At 37.6% G+C, this 25,209-nt stretch overlaps 3 protein-coding genes, 1 long non-coding RNA gene and 1 pseudogene across 4 annotated transcripts; 1 reads left to right on the top strand and 4 right to left on the bottom strand.

The window, feature by feature from the left end:
- Positions 1-4,655: 4,655 nt before the first annotated feature.
- On the bottom strand, positions 4,656-5,891 carry LOC110226580 (uncharacterized protein At3g60930, chloroplastic-like). Its single transcript, XM_021018531.1, has 2 exons — positions 5,463-5,891; positions 4,656-5,351 (listed from the first exon to the last, which is right to left on the bottom strand). The coding sequence occupies exons 1-2, from the start codon at positions 5,889-5,891 to the stop codon at positions 4,656-4,658; spliced, it is 1,125 nt and encodes a 374-aa protein (XP_020874190.1).
- Positions 5,892-12,907: 7,016 nt separating this feature from the next.
- On the bottom strand, positions 12,908-13,933 carry LOC9304817 (germin-like protein subfamily 1 member 14). Its single transcript, XM_002868699.2, has 2 exons — positions 13,688-13,933; positions 12,908-13,571 (listed from the first exon to the last, which is right to left on the bottom strand). The coding sequence occupies exons 1-2, from the start codon at positions 13,809-13,811 to the stop codon at positions 13,027-13,029; spliced, it is 669 nt and encodes a 222-aa protein (XP_002868745.2). The 5' UTR covers positions 13,812-13,933; the 3' UTR covers positions 12,908-13,026.
- A 4,286-nt stretch (positions 13,934-18,219) lies between these two features.
- Positions 18,220-19,011, bottom strand: LOC9304816 (annotated as a pseudogene).
- Positions 19,012-21,424: 2,413 nt separating this feature from the next.
- Positions 21,425-22,070, top strand: LOC110226291. Its single transcript, XR_002330364.1, has 2 exons — positions 21,425-21,684; positions 21,792-22,070. It is a non-coding gene; the product is annotated as an uncharacterized LOC110226291 (long non-coding RNA).
- Positions 22,071-23,126: 1,056 nt separating this feature from the next.
- Positions 23,127-24,102, bottom strand: LOC9304815 (germin-like protein subfamily 1 member 14). Its single transcript, XM_002868697.2, has 2 exons — positions 23,914-24,102; positions 23,127-23,800 (listed from the first exon to the last, which is right to left on the bottom strand). The coding sequence occupies exons 1-2, from the start codon at positions 24,035-24,037 to the stop codon at positions 23,256-23,258; spliced, it is 669 nt and encodes a 222-aa protein (XP_002868743.1). The 5' UTR covers positions 24,038-24,102; the 3' UTR covers positions 23,127-23,255.
- Between the last annotated feature and the right edge of the window lie 1,107 nt (positions 24,103-25,209).

The following is a 25,209-nucleotide window of genomic DNA, read 5'->3' as shown; positions in this document are numbered from 1 at the left end:
GCGATAGGAGACTATGATATATACCGAGTATTAATTGACACCGGCAGCACCATCGACGTGATCTTTCGCGAAACGCTCCGGCAAATGAACATCGATATGTCACAGGTAACTCCGACCCCGAGGCCAGTCCTCGGGTTTTCAGGAGAAACTTTAATGACGTTTGGAACCATCCAATTACCAGTCCGAGCCGGCGGGGTAACAAAAATAGTCAACTTCTCGGTCACCGATCAACCTACCATCTACAACGTCATAATGGGGATGCCGTGGCTAAATCTAATGCGAGCTGTCGCATCAACGTATCATCTCTGCGTCAAATTCCCGACCCCCAATGGCGTGAAAACGATTTGGGGAAGTCAGAAAAATTCACGGATGTGCTTCATGGCAGCACACAAGCTCCGAAACCCGGTCACTGAAGCCAAGGCCGAATCTGACCACAAAAAATCGAAACTCGGCCGGAGCGAAGAGAAGGCTATATCTAAACAGTTATAGCAATTACAGATCGAGGAGGCACGCGAGGAGAAGAAGCCTACCTCGAATCCTGTAATCTCCATTAGCCTCGATGAGGAACGGCCTGAACGGTGCGTGGAAATCGGCAGCAACTTAACCGAGGAGATCAAGACCGAGCTCATCTCATTCCTTAAGGAAAACATTGACACCTTCGCCTGGTCGGCTGAAGATCTACCTGGAGTAAGCATCGACGTAATCTGCCACGAGCTGAATGTTGACCCATCTTCTGAAGATCGTTTCAATCTCCGAAGCAAGATATCCAGACTGGTTAGCGAATCCTGTCGTGGTTAAAAAGAAGAACGGCAAGTGGAGAGTTTGCGTCGACTTCACCGATCTGAACAAAGCTTGTCCCAAAGATAGTTTTCCGCTCCCACACATCGATCGTTTAGTAGAAGCAACTACAGGAAATAAGTTACTATCGTTCATGGACGCTTTTGCGGGATACAACCAGATTCTCATGCACCCCGACGACCGCGAGAAGACAGCCTTCATCACAGACCGAGGTATCTACTGCTACAAAGTCATGCCCTTCGGACTCAAGAACGCAGGCGCAACGTACCAACGGCTCGTCAATAGGATGTTCTCCGAGCAGCTCGGGAAAACGATGGAAGTTTACATCGACGACATGCTAGTCAAATCCCTTGAAGAAAAAGATCACATAGCCCATCTACGCGACTGTTTTCGCCAGCTCAACAAGCACAACATGAAGCTCAACCCGGCAAAATGTCGTTTCGCGGTAAAATCGGGTGAATTCTTGGGATATTTCGTAACTCACCGAGGCATCGAAGCAAACCCGAAGCAAATCGATGCTCTACTGAACATGCCCTCACCACAGAACAAGCGCGAAGTCCAACGTCTCACCGAGAGAGTCGCAACCTTGAACCGATTCATCTCTCGGTCCACTGACAAATGCCTGGCTTTCTACGATACTCTGCGCGGAAACAAGAAATTCGAATGGACCGATCGCTGCGAAGAGGCTTTCCAGGAACTGAAGAAGTACCTGGCTAATCCACCGGTATTGGCAAAACCAGTCCTGGGCGAGCCATTATTCTTGTACATCGCAGTCTCGGATACAACAATTAGTGGAGTCATAGTCAGAGAAGACAGAGGCGAGCAGAAGCCAATATTCTATGTCTCGCAAACTTTCACCGACGCAGAAACACGTTACCCGCAAATAGAAAAGCTTGCTCTTGCCGTAGTAATGTCAGCTCGGAAGTTACGACCGTATTTCCAGTCGCACTCAATCGTCGTCATGGCGCCCGTGTCACTCCGAACTGTCCTGCACAGTCCGAGCCAGTCCGGACGCCTGGCCAAGTGGGCAGTAAAAGTCAGTGAGTACGACATCGAATACAGGAACAAAACATGCGCAAAATCTCAGGTCCTCGCCGATTTTCTCATCGAACTGCCGACGGAAAACGCTCGAGAAGAGTCGCCCGACGCTGTTTAGATCCTCCACGTCGACGGCTCATCCTCGAAACAAGGTTCTGGCGTCGGAATCCGCTTAGCATCACCAGAGGGTGAAATCCTTGAACAATCTTTTCGGCTAAATTTCGACGCGACTAACAACGTGGCAGAGTATGAAGCACTGATAGCAGGACTTAAGCTGGCTCGGGGACTTAAGATCAATAAGCTGCTAGCTTTTTGCGACTCCCAGCTCGTGGCCAATCAATTCAATGGAGAATACGTGGCTCGTGACGAACGAATGGGAGCATTTCTTGCCCTCACGCAAGACTTGGCGAAACAGTTCGAAGAGTTCGAATTAACCAGAATCCCGTGAGGCGAGAACACGTCAGCCGACGCCTTAGCGGCTCTAGCTTCAACTTCCGACCCGAATCTGAAGAGAATCATACCGGTTGAATTCATCGAAAAGCCGAGCATTGAGGACAATAGCAAGGATCAAGTTCTAGCAGCTCGGGAGACGGAAGAACCGGAAGAAATAGACATCGAACTGCTAGACCAGCAAACTACAGACGCAACCGAGCCTGAATATAGAAGAGATGCCAAATGGATCGGAGCCATCTGAAGTTACATAGCCGATGGAGAAGTTCCTGCTGAAAAATGGGCAGCTCGGAAGCTTAAGGCAAAAGCAGCGCGGTATACTCTGATCGACAGAGAACTCTTTAAATGGCGATTCTCCGGACCCCTCCTCATCTGTGTCGAAGGAAACGAAGCTCGGAGAGTCATGGAAGAAGTACACGGTGGATCTTTCGGGAATCACTCTGGCGGTAGAGCCCTAGCCATAAAGATCCAGCGCCACGGGTATTTTTGGCCGACGATGGTCAAGGACTGCGAGAAGTTTTCTCAACGGTGCGAAAAATGCCAGAGACACGCACCAACCATTCATCAACCCGCCGAGCTCCTCTCTTCCATCACCTCGCCTTACCCCTTCATGCGCTGGTCCATGGACATTATCGGACCCCTACACAACTCCAAGCAGAAGAAACTCGTCCTCGTACTAACAGACTATTTCTCCAAATGGATCGAGGCGGACTCCTATGCCAGCATCAAAGACACGCAGGTCAAGAACTTCGTCTGGAAGAACATCATATGCCGTCACGGGATACCTTACGAGATCGTTACAGACAACGGATCGCAGTTCATTTCGGCTCGATTCGAAGGATTTTGTGAGAAATGGGGAATTCGCCTCAGCAAGTCTACGCCTCGTTACCCTCAGGGAAACGGACAGGCCGAAGCGGCAAACAAAACGATTCTCGACGGAATAAAAAAGCGCCTCGACGCGAAGAAGGGCCGCTGGGCCGATGAATTGGAAGGAGTATTATGGTCGCACAGAACAACGCCGCGGCGTGCCACAGGAGAAACACCTTTCGCCCTCGTTTATGGCACGGAGTGTGTAATTCCCACTGAAGCCGAGATCCCGGGAATAAGAAGGCGTATGCTCCCCGAGCAGGAAAATTCCAACACTCAGATGATGCTGGACGAACTAGACTTAATTGACGAAAGAAGAGATTTGGCTTTGGTCCGTATGCAGAACTATCAGAATGCTACAGCTCGGTACTACAATTCTCATGTGAAGCATCGCCGTTTCCACGAGGGAGATCTCGTACTGCGCAAAGTTTTCCAGAATACCGCCGAACAGAACGCTGGTAAGCTCGGCGCGAATTGGGAAGGACCTGACACGATTGCAAAGGTGATCCGTCCCGGCGTCTACGAACTCATCAACATGAACGGCAAAGCGGTACCCAGATCCTGGAACGCAATGCATCTAATGAAATATTATCGCTAAGAACCTAAGGTACGCATGTACTTGAACTACGGGGTGGCTTGATCCCTGAAAAGGGTACGTAGGCAGCTCGTCCTCGGACGAGTTCAGCTACCCCCCCTAATTAATAAAGGGGGATAGTGGGTCCGTATACATATACTCCCACTGAACTTCTTAAATTCTCTAAGTTTTACTCTTCGGATTTTCAATTTTATCCACCTCGACATCTATCCCGAAACTCATCTCGGGAACCTTTAAGGTCTTCTTATCGACCCACAAAGCCGACAGTTCGTTCAGACGATGGCCATGTCCTACGAACAAAGAGCCCACTTCACCGCTTCGGTTACAGCGCGCTATATAAGCATTCAAGACAATTCGGTCGGAGATATCTTGCCAAAGAAATTGTCTTCAGAAAACCCAGTTAACTTCGATACTGGTTCGCTTCTAAACACTGGCATCGACTATATCAGCTCGGGTCGCAACCGATAAAGATTAGTCCCACGTGATCAAAACCCAGTTACTTTAACACTGGTACGCTACTCATCAGCATTGACATTGGCGCATATTTCTTTTCCTCGGCTCGAAAGTTAAAACGTTTGGATTTAACTTCTCAACGAGCAAATCATAAACCCAGTTGACTTAACACTGGTGCGCGATTCTTTTCGCTTTTGGCTCGGGAGTTAAAACGTTTGAATTTAACTTCTCAACGAGCAAATCATAAACCCAGTTAACTCAACACTGGTGCACGATTCTTTTCGATTTTGGCTCGAAAGTTAAACCCAGCTATTTGACATTATTATTGGATTCAGTTCGGAAAATTTTTTAGATAAAAAAAAAAAAAAATACTTAACATAATATTCAGTGGATAAAGCCGTCCAGGCATGTCTTACAAAAAAGGCAAAAGAGAGGATAAAAAGACATCTCGGGATCAGATCGAATCTTGGTTAACCGGTGAAACTTGAGCTACCTCGGTACCTCGGTTCGAACCCGACTGGTCGGCAACACCTATCGCAGCCGCGGCACCCTCGATCGAACGGTTCCCGAAGCTATCGTCGACAGAGTCCGGGGAAACCGGAGGAAGCTTCAAGTCCTCTCGCAGCTCGGTCCCGAGACAGACGTACTCATCCTCGGCGTCCCCATACTCAGCCGTCCATTGAAGGACCTCGGCCTTCTCATCCTCCACCTTTTTCCCTTCCTCCAGCTCGGCTATCAGCTCGGCATTGGCCCGCGCTTGCACCAAGTACATATAGCGTGTGGATACCTTCCCGTACTGGTCCATCTTCGCCTCGATAGCCTTGACATTCTCGGCAAACTCCCTTTTGGCTGCTCTCCGCTCTCTGATAATCTCCTTCTCCCGGAGAGCCTTCTCTTCGGTAAATAACCGATGGAGGCGTGCAATCTCGGCCTCGAGCTTTCTCTGAGTCCGCAGGCTATCCTCAGAAGCTTTCAACCGCTCCACCTTCTCGGCCTTGGCCAATGCCTCAGCTTCTTGTTTAGCCGTGATCGCCTCGGAAAACCTAGCCTCGACCTCAACTCGGGACATCTCCGATCTCTCACGGGCCAGTTCGGACTTCCGAGCTCCAAAATCATAGGCCCGAACCATGGAGTTCATCGAGTGGAAGACCTGAAATTGAACGACAATCATTAGCAAACAAATATGGAAACGATAGTAAAACACGTCAGGGACAGATCGATACCTTCAGAATCCAGCAGCGGTTTTGCGGTAGTTCTGAGCCTCCAACAAGGCCTCGGGAGCAGACAGTGGTGGACCCGAGCAAGAAGCGACAAGATTCGCCGAAGCGATCTTATCCTTATATAATGGAGTTTCACTACGACTCCTCTTCTCCTTCCTAGAAACTCCCGAGCCATCACCTCGGGGTCTTTTTCCCCTAGTTTTGGATTTCGTCTCGGCGGTTGGAGCAGCAATAACCAGAGCCCCTACCACCTCGGGGACATCGATCGTAGGGGAGATATGCCCGGCCACCTCGGGCACGATCGAAGCCATATCCCGAGCTTCATCAGTCGCCTCGGCACCAACGACGACCTCAAGGCTGGCCTCGGGAGGAGTAGGAGGTCTGAAGTTTGCCTCCAAAACAGCTTTTTCCTTAGCCGCCTTCTTTTCGGTAGCTTTCCTGGCTCTCAGAGACTGCGCAGCGCCCTGCATCTCGATAAGATGATCTAAGCGATGATCGGACGATTCAGAAGAGGATTGGCAAGGAGCTCCGTGCAGTAGACGCAGGGCTCTCTCGATTCTTTCTTGGGAGAAGTGTTTCGTCCAATCGCACTTCCGAGCTATTAGTTCGTCGTGTAGATTTAGAAAGCCTTCGGGAACGTCTTCGAGAAATGACGGGTTCCGATCTGCGTAAACAAGAAAACGTTCAGTGAAAAGTTTAAAGCAAAACAAAACAGCAAATACGGCTTCGGGCATAGTACCAATTTTCCTCCACTTTCCAACAACTTTCCCTAAGTAGTCCTCGTGGACACTATACTCATTCAAGGCTACGTAGAAGAATGATCGGTGTACTTCTCATCCTTGCTCGGGAAACCACCGATAACCCTCCTATTTGGCCTCGGAGATATGTAAAATCTCTCAACAGGGCCTGGTATGCGCCGGATCTCTAGGAGATTCCTTAAGTGGCTATGGTCGACAAGGTTGACCGTCTCAATACTCCGGACTAGAATCCCTATAAGATGGCGCAAGCCTCGGGTTGTGATCTGAGACAAAGCGATCTTGTACGACCATAGAAATGCCAATATAGGCCTCGGAATCGGAAGCCAGAGGTAGCAATGGTGAAAGAACCCCTCGTAAAGGGTGAAAAACCCCTCGGGTGGATCATCTGCTCGCTCATTCGGAGTTGGAAGTCTCAGTTCAATCCCCTTGCTAAAACCGAATCGAGCCTTGAGATCCCGAAGGGAATCCTCCGTGCATAAAGTGGAACCCGGGGGATCGGGTTTCTTAGCTTTCTTGGCTCGTTTTCTCTTCTGTTGACCCTTGGCTGCTTGAAATTTAGCTTGGAGCAACCTAGCCGCCTCGTCAGAATCATAATGAACCTCCTCGGCCTTAATAGGAAGTAGAGGCGCCTCGGGGGCATTTCGCCAGCACGAGACTCCAGCTTCACCAACTGCCGGTGGATGGATCCTCCTCCTACTTAAAATCGCCTCGGGATCATCAGGCAAATCCTGATCCCGAGCTACATCTGCAATCGTGTCTTCCCGAGCCATGAAACGGCTCGGGTCTTCTTCCCGTGAGGCCGACTCTGCATCACTACCACGGTACAACTCGATCTGACGGTCCGTGGTGTCCGCCTCGGGATCACTTGAAGAACTCCAGACCATCTTTCTCTTGTAAACAGGAAGAAGAGTGTCGCCTCGGGGCGAATCACTGGAATCAGAGAGAGACATTTTCTGCCTCGGGCAATTGAAGAAGTTGATCGGAAGAACAAAGCTTGGCAGATCGGAGAAATCAATCTAGATCTAATAACGGTGGCGCTACGACGGAAGTATAACGGAAAAAGTATAAAATGCAAGAGCTCAAGATCAGAGAGAGAAGAGAATGAACCTTGAAAATTTTCCTTTGCAGTTGCGAAATGAAAAAATGAGTCGGAGACTTAACATTTATAGAGATTTAGGGCGCGTCGGGTACGAACGAGCCAAATAAAACACATCGGGTCCGCGTCTAAGGCGCGTCGGGCACGCATGAATTTAATAGGATACTTTACATCCGCACGAATCTCGGGAATCAGCGAAAGGACCTTTCCACTTCTCGAGAAAGAATCCCAACCGTCACACGCCAAGAGAAGATGAAACGACAGAGGAATTCGAATCGCCAAAAACTCTAAAGGGACCGAACTGTCCGAATTAAACGGCTCGGCCTAATTGTCATAAAGCTCGTCACGCTAGGTTTTCCAAACTAACAAGCTGGGGGGCTAACTGTTGGGATCGGATTCCATCCTTTGGCGCCGAGCCAGACTTAGAACACCTCGGGAGTTTTTCAGTGATTACCTCGGGAAATCGCGTCATCCACCTCGGGTTATCCACCTAATCAGTCTAGGGTACCCGAGTCCATCATCTTGTAGTATCCGAGCCCGGTCGCCTCGGGGTACCCGAACCCATCGCCTCGGGGTACCCGAACAAGACATCGGGGGTACCCGGCCCATCGCCTCGGGAGTACCCGGACAAGACATTGGGGGTACCCGCACCCAATCGCCTCGGAGTGCCCGAGCCCATCACCTCGGGGGTACCCGAACAAGACATCTCAGGGTACCCGAGCTAGTCTCTCCTGGATACCCGAGCCGATTGCACAAGTTCTCCGAGGCGAAGTCTTCATCATCACCCGAGGCAAAGACTTAGTAAATATTCGTCTTCAAAGTACCATTTCCAAGCAAGGCGTCATTTCCGAAGGATCATTTCCGAAGGATCATTTCCGATAAAACCGGAAATGATAAGGAAGAATCTCGAAGGATCAACTCAAATCAGGAAATCTCCCAAGAAACTCCGAAGAATAAGGAAACTATCCTAAATCCGCGATATTCTAAACCGACTTCGAGATAAATGGAAATCTTCCGAGAATATCGCTGGAGAGGCGGTTTATTACCCCTATATAAAGAGACTCAAGGCTCAAGCAGAAGGAGATGCAATATCGCTCTAGAATTTACTCTACGCAAAGCTCTCACAGCACAAACATTCTTTTTCTTTTACGATCAAACTCTTGTACGATCAAAGTCATCTTTTTCTTAATAATATCAAGAACACCATCTTTGGTATCAATTGATTCTGTCGTTCTTTGAGAATTTTCGCGAATCGTATCCCTAAATTAAAACCCTAGACAAATCTCGATTGTGTTAGTTTCGACTTCCACAACTACTTCTACTCCTTGTTTGAAAAATCGCTAGGCGCTAGTCGGGCGCTCGGTATAGGCCTAGCGATTAATCGGAAAATCGGATTAAAATCGGAGATTAATCGAGATTAGTTTTAGGGTTATTTTAATAATATATATGAAAGTTGGCCAACTCTCTCCATCGTTCCGCCACGTCAGCAGTGGAGAGAGTGCCACGTGTCACATCAACATATTACATTTATGATTTTATTTAATTTAATTTAAATTTTAAATTATGCATTTGTTCTTGTTTATATGAAAAAATTACATGTTTTCACTTATTAATTAAGTAATTTAATTTAGTTAGCTACTAAAGTATATCAAACTCATATATAATTAACTTATTTAAATTTAACTATATAAATTGTATAAATTTATGCATAAAAATAAAATCAATGGAAGTTTAATTAAAATTTATAATTTTATTAAAGTAAAAAAATTAAATAGTATGATATTAGAATTTATTTCATGTTTTCATAATATATATAGGATTAGTAACAATGAAAATTAGTTGAATTTACGGTTTATTTTAAGGCAAATATAAAATACTAAATCAATACTATTTTTTCGTTTATTTAAGAATACTTGAAAGATATTTTTTCAAGGTAAGTAATTGTACATAAGTGTTAAATAATTTAACTAAAATAAATGAATGAATTATTTATCAAAATGATTATTAGAAAAAAAAATATCTAAAAGATTATTTATCAAACTAATTCAGTCGATGTAAATTATTATAACTAATAAATTATGGATGAAAAAACCCGCACGTTGTGCGGGTATTGGCCTAGTATTTTTAAAACATATTAATCCAATATTGTTTCATAATTACAGTAAACACATAAAACTGTATTTTTGAGACAAATTTTTTATGATTTTTATTAAAGTTTGAACATAAGTTATTGTAAAACATCACAAATTCCCAATTTAAATGATTGAATAACAAAAATTAAAAGTTTTTTTATACTTGGAATCTAAAAATAATCGGGATATGTAAGATTAGGCGGAGAGTAAACGGATTAGGCGGAAAGTAATCGGATTAGGCGGAGAGTAACCGGGTAACTGATTTCTTCAGGGGTTAGTCATTAATCGACGCGGATAGGATAGACCTAGCGATTAAGCGAGGAGTAATCGGGTTAGGCGGAGATTTTTAGAACAGGGCTTCTACTACTAAAAAAATATATTTCTTTTACAATTTGTTATATGTTCTCTTTTCAATCCTTCTCTGCACCTGTCTCTTTCCTACCTGTCTTCTTTCTCTTGAGGTACACTCTCTGTATCTTATCATTTTCACTAATTCATAAGTTACCATCAATTACTACATTTCTATCACCTCTTTCTCAATTATCAATCGCTTTCCAACATTTTCTACACATCCACATGTATATAGAATCATGCATATTCACACACATTATCATCCATTTATTAATTTCTTTTATTAATTTCTTGTTCTTGATACTCAATCTATTTTTTCTTAAGTTCAACATGCGTATACACTAGTATCAGTATGCATATCAATATCAACATTTCAGACAACAATAACACAGAAAAAAACATCTAACAAGTGGTCGCCAAGACTCATCGTTGTGTGGTTTTTAGCGGCTTAATTTCGAAAACTTAAGAGGATTTTTTAAGACCTAGTCTCCTTCTAGATGTGTCAAAATGGGTCCAAGCTCATTGGTGAACCCAATACATGAACCCTAATGACTTAGAAATTTGGATCTTATAACTGAGTTTATGGGCCAAATGAGTAAATGAGTCTAATGAGTTGGGTTAATTTTTTTTTTTTGACAAGTCACTTATTTAACCATAAATTTTGTTTTAAGAAACTGAACCAAGCCTAATCTATAATCATCTGAATTAAATGTGCAAACTGTAATCAATAGTGTTAACCACATTTAATAAATTGAATCTAACCTAATTCAACCAAACTAGTATATCTCACTCTCATTGTCGTCTATTGTCGACTGAATCTCTCATCTTCGATCCAGTGGCGGAGCTAGAATTTAAATTTACCGGGGTCAAAATATAAAAAATTATTTTAATAAAATAGATGTGGTTGTTTTTTTTCTTCAAATTATATTGCATATAGCTTATGTTTTTTTTATTACATTTACAAAAATAATATTCGGATATTTCTAAAAAAATTTGGTTTGTCTAAAACATGATAATTAATATACATAACTATAAATGGGAGAAAACTTAAAATAGATAAAAGCAAAAATAATAAAAGTAAACGATATAGTGAAATACATGTAATTAGATTTATAATAATTAAAGAAAAAAGTAATATGCTATTAAATTACATGAAAACATTGTTCATAAAATTAAAAACAAAGAAACTTATATATAACAATTAATGGTTAATATTAAAAAAGTTATGGTTTAAGGGGTCAAAAGAGTAGTTTTCATATTCGGCAATGGGGTCAATTTATAAGAATTTAATCAAATATCTATGTATTTGTTTAAATATGCCATAGTATTAGTTTGATTTTGAAAATTCACCGGGGTCAGTTGACCCCCATGTTTCTATGCTACCTCCGCCACTGCTTCGATCTAACCTAATCGAATCCCTCATCTTCGATTTCTCTAGCTCACTCACATACACATGATCTCTTTCAATCTTTTCTTCGTCGTCATTGTTAGCATTTGTTTTTTTTTTGCTGTTCTTTGTTTGAATTGGAAGTGATCTCCGAATTGCTGTTTAGTTATGAATGTTCAAAGTCTGTGTTTTGTTGTTAGACACACTATCAAGCGTGTCTATTGAATTTTCATGCAAAAACATATATTTTCCTGATCACCACATGAAGAGATACGATCTCCTTCATTTTGGAAGAGAGTTCGAAAGCTTTTCATGACTTTATATGCCGTGTTGAAACTAATGGTCCTACGGTCCTAGTTAGGATAGTTTTTTTTTTTTTCACTTTTTTTGCATGGAACTAGAAGACTTCTCCACAATTGTTTATAACGTATTAGTAGAGAAACAAAAAAAAAAAAAAAAAAAAAACTTCAATTCAACAAAACTAGGCACATTAATTGTTTTATAACTTATGTATTCAATTTTCTTTACTAACAAGAAAAACTCTAACTTATGTAACGGTCAATTCAATTTATAAAACAAAACCAGAGGTGGTGGGCTAGTGGAAGAAAAATTTACAAACAAAAAGGAAAAGAAGTAACATCAATTTAACATTGAAACTAACTCATGCATTAAATTTTCATAAGTACTAGAAAAACAAAATCTGACTTATGTAACAGGCAAAATAAAAAAACGAGTCAATTAAATTTTCAAAAAAGAGAAGTAACGTAATATAACATTAAAACATAATATTATATATTTAACAAAAAAAATTCGCGGACTTGGAGTCTTGGATTGAGAGATAAGCTCTCTCTTGGACTAGGTTTAGATCTCGGATTTCGTTTTCATTTTCTGTGAATCCTCTAAACTGTTCAATTTTTTACAAGTATCAATAAAATTTTTATTGTATTTGTTTTTTTTTTTTTCATCTTGTTTGAATTGTATATAAGCTTTTGGGTGGCCGCATCGATTTCTTATCTTTAGCATCTACCGGGGCAAAAATATAGTATATATCTCACAATGAAAAGATGAGATAAGTAATCTTTGTATCAAATTTCAAGTGGAATCAAACGCTTTTAATCAAAAAGAAATTGAGGAAACGACGACGGATTTAAAACAGATTGAATTTTTTGAAAATAAAATATTGGGGTTACAACAAAATGTTAACATTTCAAAAGAACAATTAGCACTAGCCATTTACAAAAAGTTTGAAATACAATGACATTATTATGGATGGAGATTAAGATCATGTTATTTTTAGTGTTTAAAACCAATGACACTATTATGGTTGGAGACTAATATGCATATAATTTTTTTATTAAAATTATTTGCATAATTTCTATTTATTTTTGTACAAATGATTGCCAATTATTGTTTGCATCATATGCTATTTACCAAATAATCAAACTTTTGGTTTAATAATATTTTATTTTGTTATTAATATTTTATTTTAATCAAACTTTTGCTGTAAGAACTCTCTTGACATTCCGAAAAAAAAAAAAAAACTCTCACGACAATTTTTGTAAAATTTTAAAAATTCGTTAAAAAACTATGATGTTTTATGTAATTTAGTAGCAAACTAATGCTATTTATATCTAATCGCTTCTTATTTCATGGCCTGTGTTTCCTAACCTTTTTTTTTAATATCCTTTTAACAACTCTTAAAGACTTGTTTAAATATCCAAACTATGGTAATACCCTGACAATAAAAGAATGGATGACTGAATCAAATATCAAATTAGGTGAACAACACCTTTCTTTATTATATTCAGCATAAATCTTTAATACTTGTTACATCATTACTGTAGTGTTACAACGATAAACACTATATTATGGTGACTAGATTTAGTTTTTAAACTTGGCCTCAAGGTCCTTGACAACATTGACATCTAACTGAAATGCCTGAGCTAGAATATATGGATTAATCGGAGGCGTTGACCCAAACACAGTATCTGCGATCGTGATAACACCAGCGTTCTGACTACTCAATCCAGCAAAGGCCATTGCGGGGGTCTTCCCGATATTCACTTGAAAATGGATCATTCCTATGGGGAACACGAACACGTCGCCGGGGTTCAGCACTTTGGCGAATAAACGGTTATTGTCTTGATTGGAAGAGACAAACCCGACATATAACGTTCCCTCGACAAGAACAAGGATCTCAGTAGCACGCGGGTGCGTGTGAGGCGGGTTTTGTCCATACGGCGCATAGTCTATGCGGACCAAGGATATTCCCAAAGTGTTTAACCCTGGAATCTGATCGACATTGACCGTTGTCACGTTGGATCTGACTTTATTATCAGTGTTTCCTGCCTGGTTGAGGCCTGAGAAGAAGAAATCTTCTGCCTTGGCTTGCTTCGGATCCTTACAGAACTTACCATTCACAAAAACTGCAATTACAAATATTGATTCGAAAAATGTTTTATATATTACAAGTTCAAATTTAATCATAATAAAGAAGAACAGTAATTAGTAGAGAGTTAAAGAATTCGATTTTTATACGCACCACCATTGTTGAGGTCATCGATGGCCACACAGAAGTCTTGAAGTGGACTTGGATCAGAAGCTTCGGCAAAGGAAATGACCAAAGCCGATAAGGTAATCAGGATAAGAGACTTGGAAAACCTCATGATTTTCAAACAAAAGGTTATGCTAATGCTTTTTAAAGACTTATATATTTGTGTGTTGTTTGTGAATGGTTAAGCATTTGAGCTCAGTATTTATAGGACAAAAGCGCATGTCATATTTGACGTGGTCCAAAGATAATTTTATACATTGTTTTAAAGTGGCAGTTCAAAAACGTTTAACAAGTCTATTGATAACTTAATCTAATCTTTACTTAAAATTGGATTTGCATTACTGTATACATGAAACCATAGCCACAGCTTATATTGATTATACTAGTAATTATCCTTCAATCACCTTCTAGATTCCAGGAGTTCCCTAGTAGTTTAACAAGTAATTTGATCAAGTCTTGGAGATTACCATGACTTGAATAGAAAGGTGCCCAAGAAGCCGTGTTGTAGTTACATTCCAATTAAAAGTTAACATGGAAGTGCTTGGTTAGTTATAAACGAGCCAAGGACTCAATAAGACCACCAAATATAGGCTTGTTAAGCTTATATTGATTTATACTAGTGTTATTCTTGTATCACCTTCTAGATTCAAGTATTCTAGACGATGCGTATTTTCGTTTAAATATAAATAATAGAAGATGAGTGTGTAATTATTAGCAAATAAATATGAATACATAACCGCATGCTATATATAGGCACAATGTAAGCTGAAAACAGTAAGCTCATAGTAATGTATGAAATTAACTGAGCGGACGTAGTGTAACTATACAACGATCGGAATGAGTGTACCGGGAAAACTGAAAATTTAATGATTTGTGTTTCGAACCCATAACCTTACGAAAATTATGGGTTAGCGGCCGATTATTTATATAAGAGAAGGCCGCAAACACAAGCATCTTTTGCTTGTTCTCTTGGACGGTTCTGGCTGTCAAGTCGCTCATTTACCGGATTTTCTAATAGGTCTAGAGTATGATGATACCACTTTGACATGCCAAATAGAGTGATTTAATAAATTTTGCGCTTGAGCGACATTGATTTCTTGTCTGGACCTACAAGACAACTCTTCCTCAAGTGGAAACCACTAGACCACTACTACTTAGTTCAATAGAATTTTTGTTGAATGGTGACTAACAAACATCAGCTAATTTTTCTAGTACTTGGACTTATAAACAATGTTTTCTTGGCAAGCATTGTTTATAAGATCAACAAAACTTGTCAATACAAATGTTCTTAAACTTGTGGGGCTTTTGCAAAAATGCCACTTTTTCAATGCCACTTTTCAAAAATACCCCTTTTTTAAAACCTTATAAAAAATGCTCTTAAAAATATAAGATTTACCCAAATATGTATGTAATATTATTAAAATATACACAAACTACATTTCTATGTATCTAAAATCTTATTAATACTTTATAAATACCTTATAAATGCATTTTAAATACCTTTAAAAACCTTTAAAATATCTTGTAAAACCTTTGAAAAAACTTAAAAATTCTTTAAAATAACTTGTAAAACCTTTAAAAACACCTTATAAAACCTTATAAATACTTGGATCGAGTCTTCAAGTAGTAGTTACAATCTATAAGTATCTTATAAACCTAATAAAACTTTATAAAAATTTCAGATTTAAAAAGGGGCATTTTTTAAAATGGACATCTAAAAGGGGCATTTTTGAAAAGAGGCACACCAAAAGGGATATTTTTAACAATTTCCCAACTTTTAATCTTGTTCTTTAAATAGTGAAACGGCAATTATCCGTTGTGTTACGAGCAAGATATCTCAAACGTAGTAAATCCAGGATGTTTACCTAAACTAGAATATGGTAATGGTGACAAAGTACGGTAATTTGCAGTTATGCAATCCTAACTAACTGTAATAAACGCACAAAATGGTTAGTAATCGAGTTTTTTCCGTAAAATTGGAGAATCCTAGTTCAAGTCTATCCACTTGCAAAGAAGAGTATTTCAATAGACTAAAAACGATTTCCGGATCCACAATGATTAGAGTGTAGGTCTAAACATCATGGCAAAAAAAAAAAGATGGCTTCACTATTTTTTTCTAATAAAATTTATTTTTTGAATAAATAAAATTATTATTAGTCAACTTGTCAGTAACTACAAAACCGCCATCCAAAAATTTGGAAAATGAAATATTTGTAGACCATGCAAGTCTGTGACGAAAGCAGATCTATGACAGATTTCTATCTTTGTCTTCTAGATATATCTAAGATAGAAATACAACAAAGTTTGCAAATCTGCTATGACTTAGATGAAATTAGAGCATACTTTATGTAAGTTATCTATGACTACGTCAAGTTTACGTTTACCGGAAGACTTGCTTAATCAACCTTGATAAGCATATTTACAACAAACACGAACAAGTCTTCTATGGATAGACTGCTATAGCTAGAATAATATAATAACTTTTACATCCACTATGTTGGTTATTTTCGAAATTCATTAATGGTCTATTGGAATAGGTTTAACTTTTAAAATGTAAAGACTAATTCAATGTTGAGTATCCGAAAAAAAAGAGACTAATTCAATGTAGGAAAATTTATGTTAAAAATAAAATTAAGAGAATTTAGTTGGTAAATATTAGTCTTGAACCACTGCAACAAGAACAAAATCAAACACCAAATTTCCACCATGTATATGAGAAGGTCTCACAAATATCAACCATTATAATTTGTGTATATTTTTTTCCAACAAGTCACACTTTATAAAACTCATGCTTGTATCAAAATGATACTTTGATTTATCTACATCCATTTCGTATCAATCGCATGCTTTATCTTTATATCCTGTTTATTAAAAAAAAAAATCAATAGCATGATTTACGTGGTTTTTGGCTCGTTTTAAGAGATTGAAGTTAGTTAGTTTGTTTACCCAGATAGATTAAAGTTATGAAGAAGAAAAAAATTTCAATGGTGAAATTTTCCTTATACAATTTTTTATTTAAAAAGATTAATATTTATGACTTTAGATGTGATTTATCAGCAAACAGATGCAACCTTATTTTATATTTGCGAAAAATAAATTAAATATTAATATTTTATGGTTTGTTTTCGCAACTTATTTGATTCTTTTATTTGAGCAGTTTTATCTTCTTATTTTTTTTGGACAAAGAGTAGTTTTATCTTTTATACCAACTTTTATCACCTGATTAGGTATCCATGCATGAAAAACTATATCATAAAGATCTACTTTCTTATAGTCAGGCCCGGCCCTTGACAGATTTGTACGATACATTTGTGTTGGGCCTCAAAAATTTGAGGCCCATTTTGTGGGAAAGTTTTTTTTTTTTTTTTTTAAAAAAAACCCACAAATAGTAAAATAAACCTCAAAATTAGCTAAATCACCTCATAATTTGTAAAATAGGCCTCATAATTGGCAAACAAAAATTCTAACATTAGCAAAAATGTCTCATAAATAGCAAAAAAATACCCCATCATTAGCAAAAAAATCCTATAATTAGCAAACAATGTCCAAAAAAAAGAAAAATTATTAAATAAAAATTATTAATACCCCATAATTGGCGAAAAAATGTTTTAGCATTTTTTATCTCTTAAAAATGTTCCAAATTTTTTTTTCGTATTTGGCCCCGGATTTAACCGGACCGGCCCTGCTTATAGTAACTAGTGAGTTTAAATTTAGATTGTGACACATCGACATCGATAATATAAACCAGTGAGATAATGGTTTGGGTTATTTATATAACCTTATTGAGTTAAGTACTTTTAATTTTTCTCATACAGTGTGTCATCTTGCAATAGTCTAATTTACTCGGATGGAGAAGAACAAGAACATGCAATCTTCAATGCTAGAGTGATGTACTACGTTTTACCGTTCTTTTATTTTTGTTGTGTCTTTTATTGGAGTCAAAAATTATTTTTTTTGTAGGTTTAATCCCACTACAAGAAATATTAATATTGTTAGCATACGATTAACGCTATTAAAAGTGATTAATAGCTCATTATCAAATGCTGTGTTCGTCGCAGCTATAATAGGTCGCATCCTTATTAGAGCGGTTAGATAATGCTACGATATTTTTCATCTATAGTAGCGTTGATTTGCACTTGCTATGATATTTTACCATCTTTAATAGCAATTTATTTTGACGCTATATAAGTTTTATGATAGCATTGTTATTACATGCTATTATTTGGTCTGTCTTACCATAGCTTTTTGTATTAATGCTAATATATTGCTTTATTATTATAGCATTGGTTCAGTGTTGCATATTGTTTTGTTGTAACATTTGTATATGCTATAGTAATTGTTATTACATGCTAGATCCTTTCTCTAGTTTTTACAGGTTATAGGTTTCTTAGAAAGAAAAAAAATCATTCTGCAATGTAGATAATCATTTGATCGATCGTGTAAAAGTATCGGAAGTTTAACATTCCTTAGATGGATTTTGGATTCCTGCTTGAGCTGAAATTTGGATAAATTGAATATTATATATCGGAAGTTTAACCTCGTGTCGTAATGACTAGATTTAGTTTTTAAACTTGGCTTCAAGGTCCTTGACAACATTCACATCTAACTGAAATGCTTGAGCCAGAATCTCTGGATTAATCGGAGGTGTTGATCCAAACACAGTATCTGCGATCGTGATAACACCAGCGTTTTGACTACTTAGTCCAACAAAGGCCACTGCGGGGTCTTTCCGATATTCACTTGAAAATAGATCATTCCAATAGGAAACACGAACACGTCGCCGGGGTTCAGCACTTTGGCGAATAAACGGTTATTGTCTTGATTGGAAGAGACAAAACCTACATACAAAGTTCCCTCGACAAGAACAAGGATCTCAGTAGCACGCGGGTGCGTGTGAGGTGGGTTTTGTCCATAAGGCGCATAGTCTATGCGGACCAAGGATATTCCCAAAGTGTTTAACCCTGGAATCTGGTCGACATTGACCGTTGTCACGTTGGATTTGACTCTATTATTAGTGGTCCCTGCCTGGTTGAGGCCTGAGTAGAAGAAATCTTTTGCCTTCGCTTGCTTCGGATACTTGCAGAACTTACCATTCACAAAAACTGCAAGTAGAAATATTAATTAGAAAAACCTTTTATTTCAATTTCCAAATTACAAAATAATAAAGGAGAATAATAATTAGTTAATTGAGAGTTCAAGAATTTGAGTTTTATACTTACCACCATTTTTGAGGTCACTAATGGCCACGCAGAAGTCTTGAAGTGGACCAAAGCCGATAAGGTAATCAGGACGAGAGACTTGGAAAACCTCATTTTCAAACGAAAGGTTATGCTAATGCTTTTTAAAGACTTTTATAAATGTGTGTGTTGCTTGTGAATTGTGAAGCATTGGAGCTCAGTATTTATAGGACAAAAGCGCATGTCATATTTGACGTGGTCCAAAGATATTCTATTAATTTGTAATTCGCCGCATGTTTCAAAGTGGCAGTTCAAAAACGTTTAACAAGTCTATCGATAACTTAAATCTATGTTTAATTAAAATTGGATTTGCCTGACTATATACGCAAAACCATACCCATAGTATTGATTTATAATAGTGTTATCTTTAAATCAGCTTCTAGAGTCAAGAAGTTTCCTAGATACCAGACACGACTATTTCCACTGCAACAAATGGTAGTTTAATTAACAAGGCAAATAAGCCATATTTTCCCCAAATCAGAGAATTCATAGTTACATTCAAAAAGTTAACATGGAATGGCTGACATGGATCTTAATAAGACTACTAATATAAATTTATGCTTGTTAAGCTTCTATTGATTTTCAATGACTAACAAACATATGCTATTTTTCTTAGTACTTTGAGTGATAAACAAGGTTTTTTCGGCAAGAATTGTTTAGTTCAATAAAACTTGTCAATATACGATAGTTCTAAAATATTTTAAAACTTTTTCTTTTAGTAGTGAAACGAAAATTATCTGTTGTGCTACGAGTGAATTAAAGTTAAACATCTCAAACATAGTAATATACGGTGTTCGCTTATACTATATGTGAATGGTGACAAAGTCCGGTAATTTGCAGCTGTTGTCATGCCATCTTTAAAAATGCACCAAACTGGTTCTTGAACTAGTGGTTTCCGTAAGAGAAACGAATCCTAGTATGAGTTCACTTGCGAAAAGGAGTATTTCCGAAAGACTAAAGACTATTTTTGGGTCCACGAATACTAGAGTCTAGGTTCGAACTTCATGGCAAAAAAAAATTAAAAGATGTCTTGTTTTTCGCTTTTTTTTTTTAGCAATACTTGGGTTCACTCCTAGGGAGAATCCCTTTTATCTTAACCAATCAGAATTCGCCACATAATAAAAAATTAAACTCATTTAATTATTAAATCTAATCCATAACCACTCTTTTGTAACCTCAAACCGATATATAATCTCGTTTAATTACAAAATCTAAACCCTAATTCTCTTTTGTAAACCCAAACCGCCATTTAAACTCGTTTAATCGTAAAAAATCTAAACCCTAATTTTCCTTTGTAAACCCAAACTGCCATTTAAACTCGTTTAATCGTAAAAAATCTAAACCCTAATTCGTACTTTCTAAACCCAAACCGACATTTAACCTTGTTTAATTGTAAAATCTAAATCCGTTTATAAACCCAAACCGATATTTGTTTAATCATAAAATCTAAATCCTAATCTTTTGTAATAAATCCAAATCGATACATAATTTCATTCATTTTAGTGGCAAATTAGATTTTATAGTTAAAAAAAATTATTATTATTAGGTGGCAGATTCTGATTGGATAAAATAAAAGGGGTGAATATAAATGTTCACCCCCCTAGGGTAGACCAAGTATTTTTCATTTTTCTAATAACTTATTATTTTGACGATAACTAAAATTATTAGTCAACTTGTGAGTATCTACAAAACCGCCATCCAAACATTATATAGATGAAGCCAAACAAATATTTCATTTTCCAAAAAAAGAAATTAATCTTATATAAAAGATATTTTAGCAGATTTATATCTTTGTCTTCTAGATACTCCCTCCGTTTTGTTTTAGTTGTCGTTTAAGGTTTTCTCACACAAATTAAGAAAAACATTAAATTTTCTGTTTTACCCTTTATTAATATATTTTATAAAAGAATTCATTGGCCGAAACATTAAAACAGTAGGGATAAAACTGGAATTTTCACCAAACATTTGTATCGAAAACCTAAAACGACAACTATTATGAAACAAAATTTTAACTCTAAAACGACAAGTAAAATGAAACGGAGGGAATATATCTTAGATAGAGATACAACATCTTTTGCAAATCTGTTATGACGTAGGTAAAATTAGAGCATACTTTTATGTAAGTTATTTATGACTACGTCAAGTTTATGTTTACCGGAAGACTTGCTTAATCAGCGCTTTGGTATTAAAAAATTACAACAAACACGAACAAGTCTTCTATGTAGGCCTGGGCAATCGGAATAAACCGAATTAACCGAACCGAACAAACCGATTTTTTCGGTTTTCGCCACTGATAAGGAAGGAAAGGCTAAACCGATCGGCAGAATTATAATTAGACTTCGGTTCTCGGTTCGGTTCGGTTCGACAGACGATAACCGATCGGTTTTATCGGTTAATAGACACCCATATAAAAAACAAAAACCCTAGATCTATTTTCTATAGCTTCTTCATGTCCATCTCCTTTCTTCTTTTCTCCTTCGATCTCTTCTCATTCCTTCATTAACTTTATAGCTTCTTCTTCTTCTTCTCCATCTCTTTTCTTCTCTTCTTCTTTCTCAGCCTCGACATCAATCCATGGCAAGTGTTATTCAAGAGAGATTTGAAACGTTGTTGGCCATATCATCCTAACCCATGGCTATTTTGAATCATTCTCTCCGACATCGAGTCTGTGGTTCAGATTCGAAATGTTTTGGCCGTTTATCGCTGGCGTCGCCGTTACGCTCCTCCTCGTCACCAAACACACGGCATGTAAAACTTCAGATCTAATCGATTTTCAATTTTGTTTTTCTTTTCCTATTTTCTCAATTTTAGATATTGGATTCTTACTGCATGTGATTTTGACGATGGTATGATAGCTTTCGTTGAGGGTTTATTCGGAGAGATCGCATTGTTTGATGACACCGCCATCTCGTCGCCGTCACTGTCACAGCGGAGGAAGAGAGTAGCGGCGAGTCTATCAACCCTAATTTTTTTTTTGAACTTGGGTTTTAGTTTTATTTGGGCTTAACTCTGTAATTAGTCATGGCCCATTATTTTACTCGTTTGTAACCGTAAAATTTTGCTTATTAAAAGCCCATTATCTTTATTTTGGTCTAATTCGGTTCGAATTAACCGAATTGGAAAAAATTTCGGTTTATTTCGGAATTGATTTTTTGGCCTATAACCGAACCGAACAAACCGAGTACCGACCGAACCGAACCGAATTTTTATTTGGTTCAATTCGGCAGAAATTTTAAAAACCGAAAAACCCGAAAAACCGAATAAACCGAACCGAACAAACCGATAAAACCGATTGCCCAGGCCTACTTCTATGTAAACGTCTGCTTTTATTTTTGATCGACTGCTATAGCTTAGATAATATAATTTTTTTACGTGTACTGTGTTGGTTATTTTCCAATTTCCTTGGTCTTTTGGAATAGATTTAACTTATCAAATGTAAAGAATAATTCAATGTTGTTTGTTGGGGAAAAACGGTAATTCAATGTACCAAAAGTAATGTTAATAGTAAAATATCAAATTAAGCAAATATAGTTGGTATATATCTTAGTCTTGACTTGAACCAGTGCAACAAGGACAAAATCAAGGACCAAATTTCCATCATGTCTGTGAGAAGGTCACATAAAAATCAACTATTATAATTTGTGTATATATTTTTCCAACAAGACACGCTTTATAACACTCAAGCCTCTATCAAAATGATACTTTGATTTATGTACATCCAATTTGTATCAATTGCATGATTTATCTTTACATCCTATTATAACTTGAAATTCTTAAAAATACCATACTTTCAAGTTTTGTTTCATAAAATATAACTATCAATTTGATGTTCCAAAAATACCAACGAAAGTGTTGGTATTCCAAAAATAGTATAATTTTTAAAGTGTAGGGCTTAATGTTTAAGTTTTTATTTTGAAAGTTGAAACTTAAATTTTAGTTAATTTTATGGTATTTTTGAAAAAGTAAAATGTAAGTGGTATTTTTGAAAAACCAAAACTTAAGTGGTATTTATAGAAAACAAAAAGTTAAGTGTGTTATTTTTGATAATTACCCTATCTATATATAATCTGATGGCTTGTACATTTTTTTTTTTTTATCATTCTAACAACTCTTAAAGACTTATTGAATATCCAAGAAAATTTTAATACCCCAACATTTAAAAAGTTGTAAGACAGAGTTATATATAGGAAAGGGAAATTTAATATTAAATATCAAATCAGGTAATAAACACCTTTTTATTTTATTAAGCATAAACCTTTAATTCGTGATACATCATTAAGTGTTAAAACAATAAATACTCGTATTGTTGGTGACTAGATTTAGTTTTTAAACTTGGCTTCAAGATCCTTGACAACGTTGACATCTAGCTGAAATGCCTGAGCGAGAATATCTGGATTAATTGGGGGCGTTGACCCGAACACAGTGTCTGCGATCATGATAACACCAGCGTTCTGACTACTTAGTCCAGCAAAGGCCACTGCGGGGGTCTTCCCGATATTCACTTGGAAATGGATCATTCCAATGGGGAACACGAACACGTCGCCGGGGTTCAGCACTTTGGCGAATAAACGGTTATTGTCTTGATTGGAAGAGACAAAACCTACATATAATGTTCCCTCGACAAGAACAAGGATCTCAGTGGCACGAGGGTGCGTGTGAGGCGGGTTTTGTCCATAAGGCGCATAGTCTATGCGGACCAAGGATATTCCCAATGTGTTTAACCCGGGAATCTGGTCGACATTGACCGTTGTCACGTTGGATTTGACTCTATTGGTAGTGTTTCCTGCCTTGTTGAGGCCTGCAAAGAAGAAATCTTCTGCCTTCGCTTGCTTCGGATCCTTACAGAACTTACCATTCACAAAAACTGCAAGTACAAATATTGAGAGTAATAATTTAGTTGAAGAGAATCGAACTTACAAAATAATAAAGGAGAATAATAATTAGTTGAGAGTTCAAGAATTTGAGTTTTATACTTACCACCATTTTTGAGGTCACCAATGGCCACGCAGAAGTCTTGAAGTGGACTTGGATCAGAAGCTTCGGCAAAGGAAATGACCAAAGCTGATATGGTAATCAAGACGAGAGACATGGGAACCCTCATTTTCAAAGAAAAGGTTATGCTAATGCTTTTAAAAGACTTTTATAATTGTGTGTGTTGGTTGTGAATTGTGAAGCATTTGAGCTCAGTATTTATAGGACAAAAGCGCATGTCATATTTGACGTGGTCCAAAGATATTTCTATAAATTTGTAATTCGCATGTTTCAAAGTGGCAGTTCAAAAACGTTTAACAAGTCTATCGATAACTTAATCTATATATCTTTAATTTAAAATTGGATTTGCATGCATGACTTCATACGCAAAAGTCAAAACCATAGCCATAGCTTATATTGATTTATAATAGTGTTATCTTTAAATCAACTTCTAGAGTCAAGAAGTTTCCTACATACGAGACACGACTATTTCCACTGCAACAAATGGTAGTTTAATTAACAAGGCTTAGAAGCCGTATTTTTCCCAAATCAGAGAACTCATAGTTACATTCAAAAAGTTAACATGGAATGGCTGACATGGATCTCAATAATACTACTAAATATATAGGCTTGTTAAGCTTCTATTGATTCATAATGACTAACAAACATGTGCTAGTTTTTTTAGTACTTTGAGTAATAAACAAGGTTTTTTCGACAAGAATTGTTTAGTTAAATAAAACTTGTCAATGTACGATAGTTCTAAAAAAAAGTTAAATTTTTTCTTTTAGTAGTGAAACGAAAATTATCTTTTGTGCTATGAGTGAAAGTGAAACTATTAGGAATATAACCTAACTTAACCTAAAAGCTAGCTCAAGAGTTAAGGATTGTCACATCCTTTATATACTACCCAAAGATCTTAATCTAAGCAAAATGTTTTTCCACCTATGTGGCCCATATAAGTGGCATGTCTTGTTGTATTTCCGAGATGTTGGGCTTGGGCTGTTTTCCGTTGGACCGTTTCCTACCCACATCTCGAGGAGGCCTATTAGAATGTCCCACATTGCTTGGGATTAAGATATTTGGGCAATATATATAGGATGTAGCAATCCTTAACTCTTGAGCTAGCATTTGAATTAAATTAGGCCACATTCCTAATAGAAACATCTCAAACATAGTAAATCTAGGGTGTTCGATCGCCTACACTAGTATATGTGAATGGTGACAAAGTACGATAATTTGCAGCCGTTATGCCATCGTTATAAAGGCACCAAACTGGTTGGTTCTTGATCTAGTGGTTTCCGT

The sequence above is a fragment of the Arabidopsis lyrata genome (assembly GCF_000004255.2).
Source record: "Arabidopsis lyrata subsp. lyrata unplaced genomic scaffold ARALYscaffold_7, whole genome shotgun sequence".
Classification (NCBI taxonomy): domain Eukaryota; kingdom Viridiplantae; phylum Streptophyta; class Magnoliopsida; order Brassicales; family Brassicaceae; genus Arabidopsis; species Arabidopsis lyrata.
This window is presented reverse-complemented; position numbering and strand designations above follow the sequence as displayed.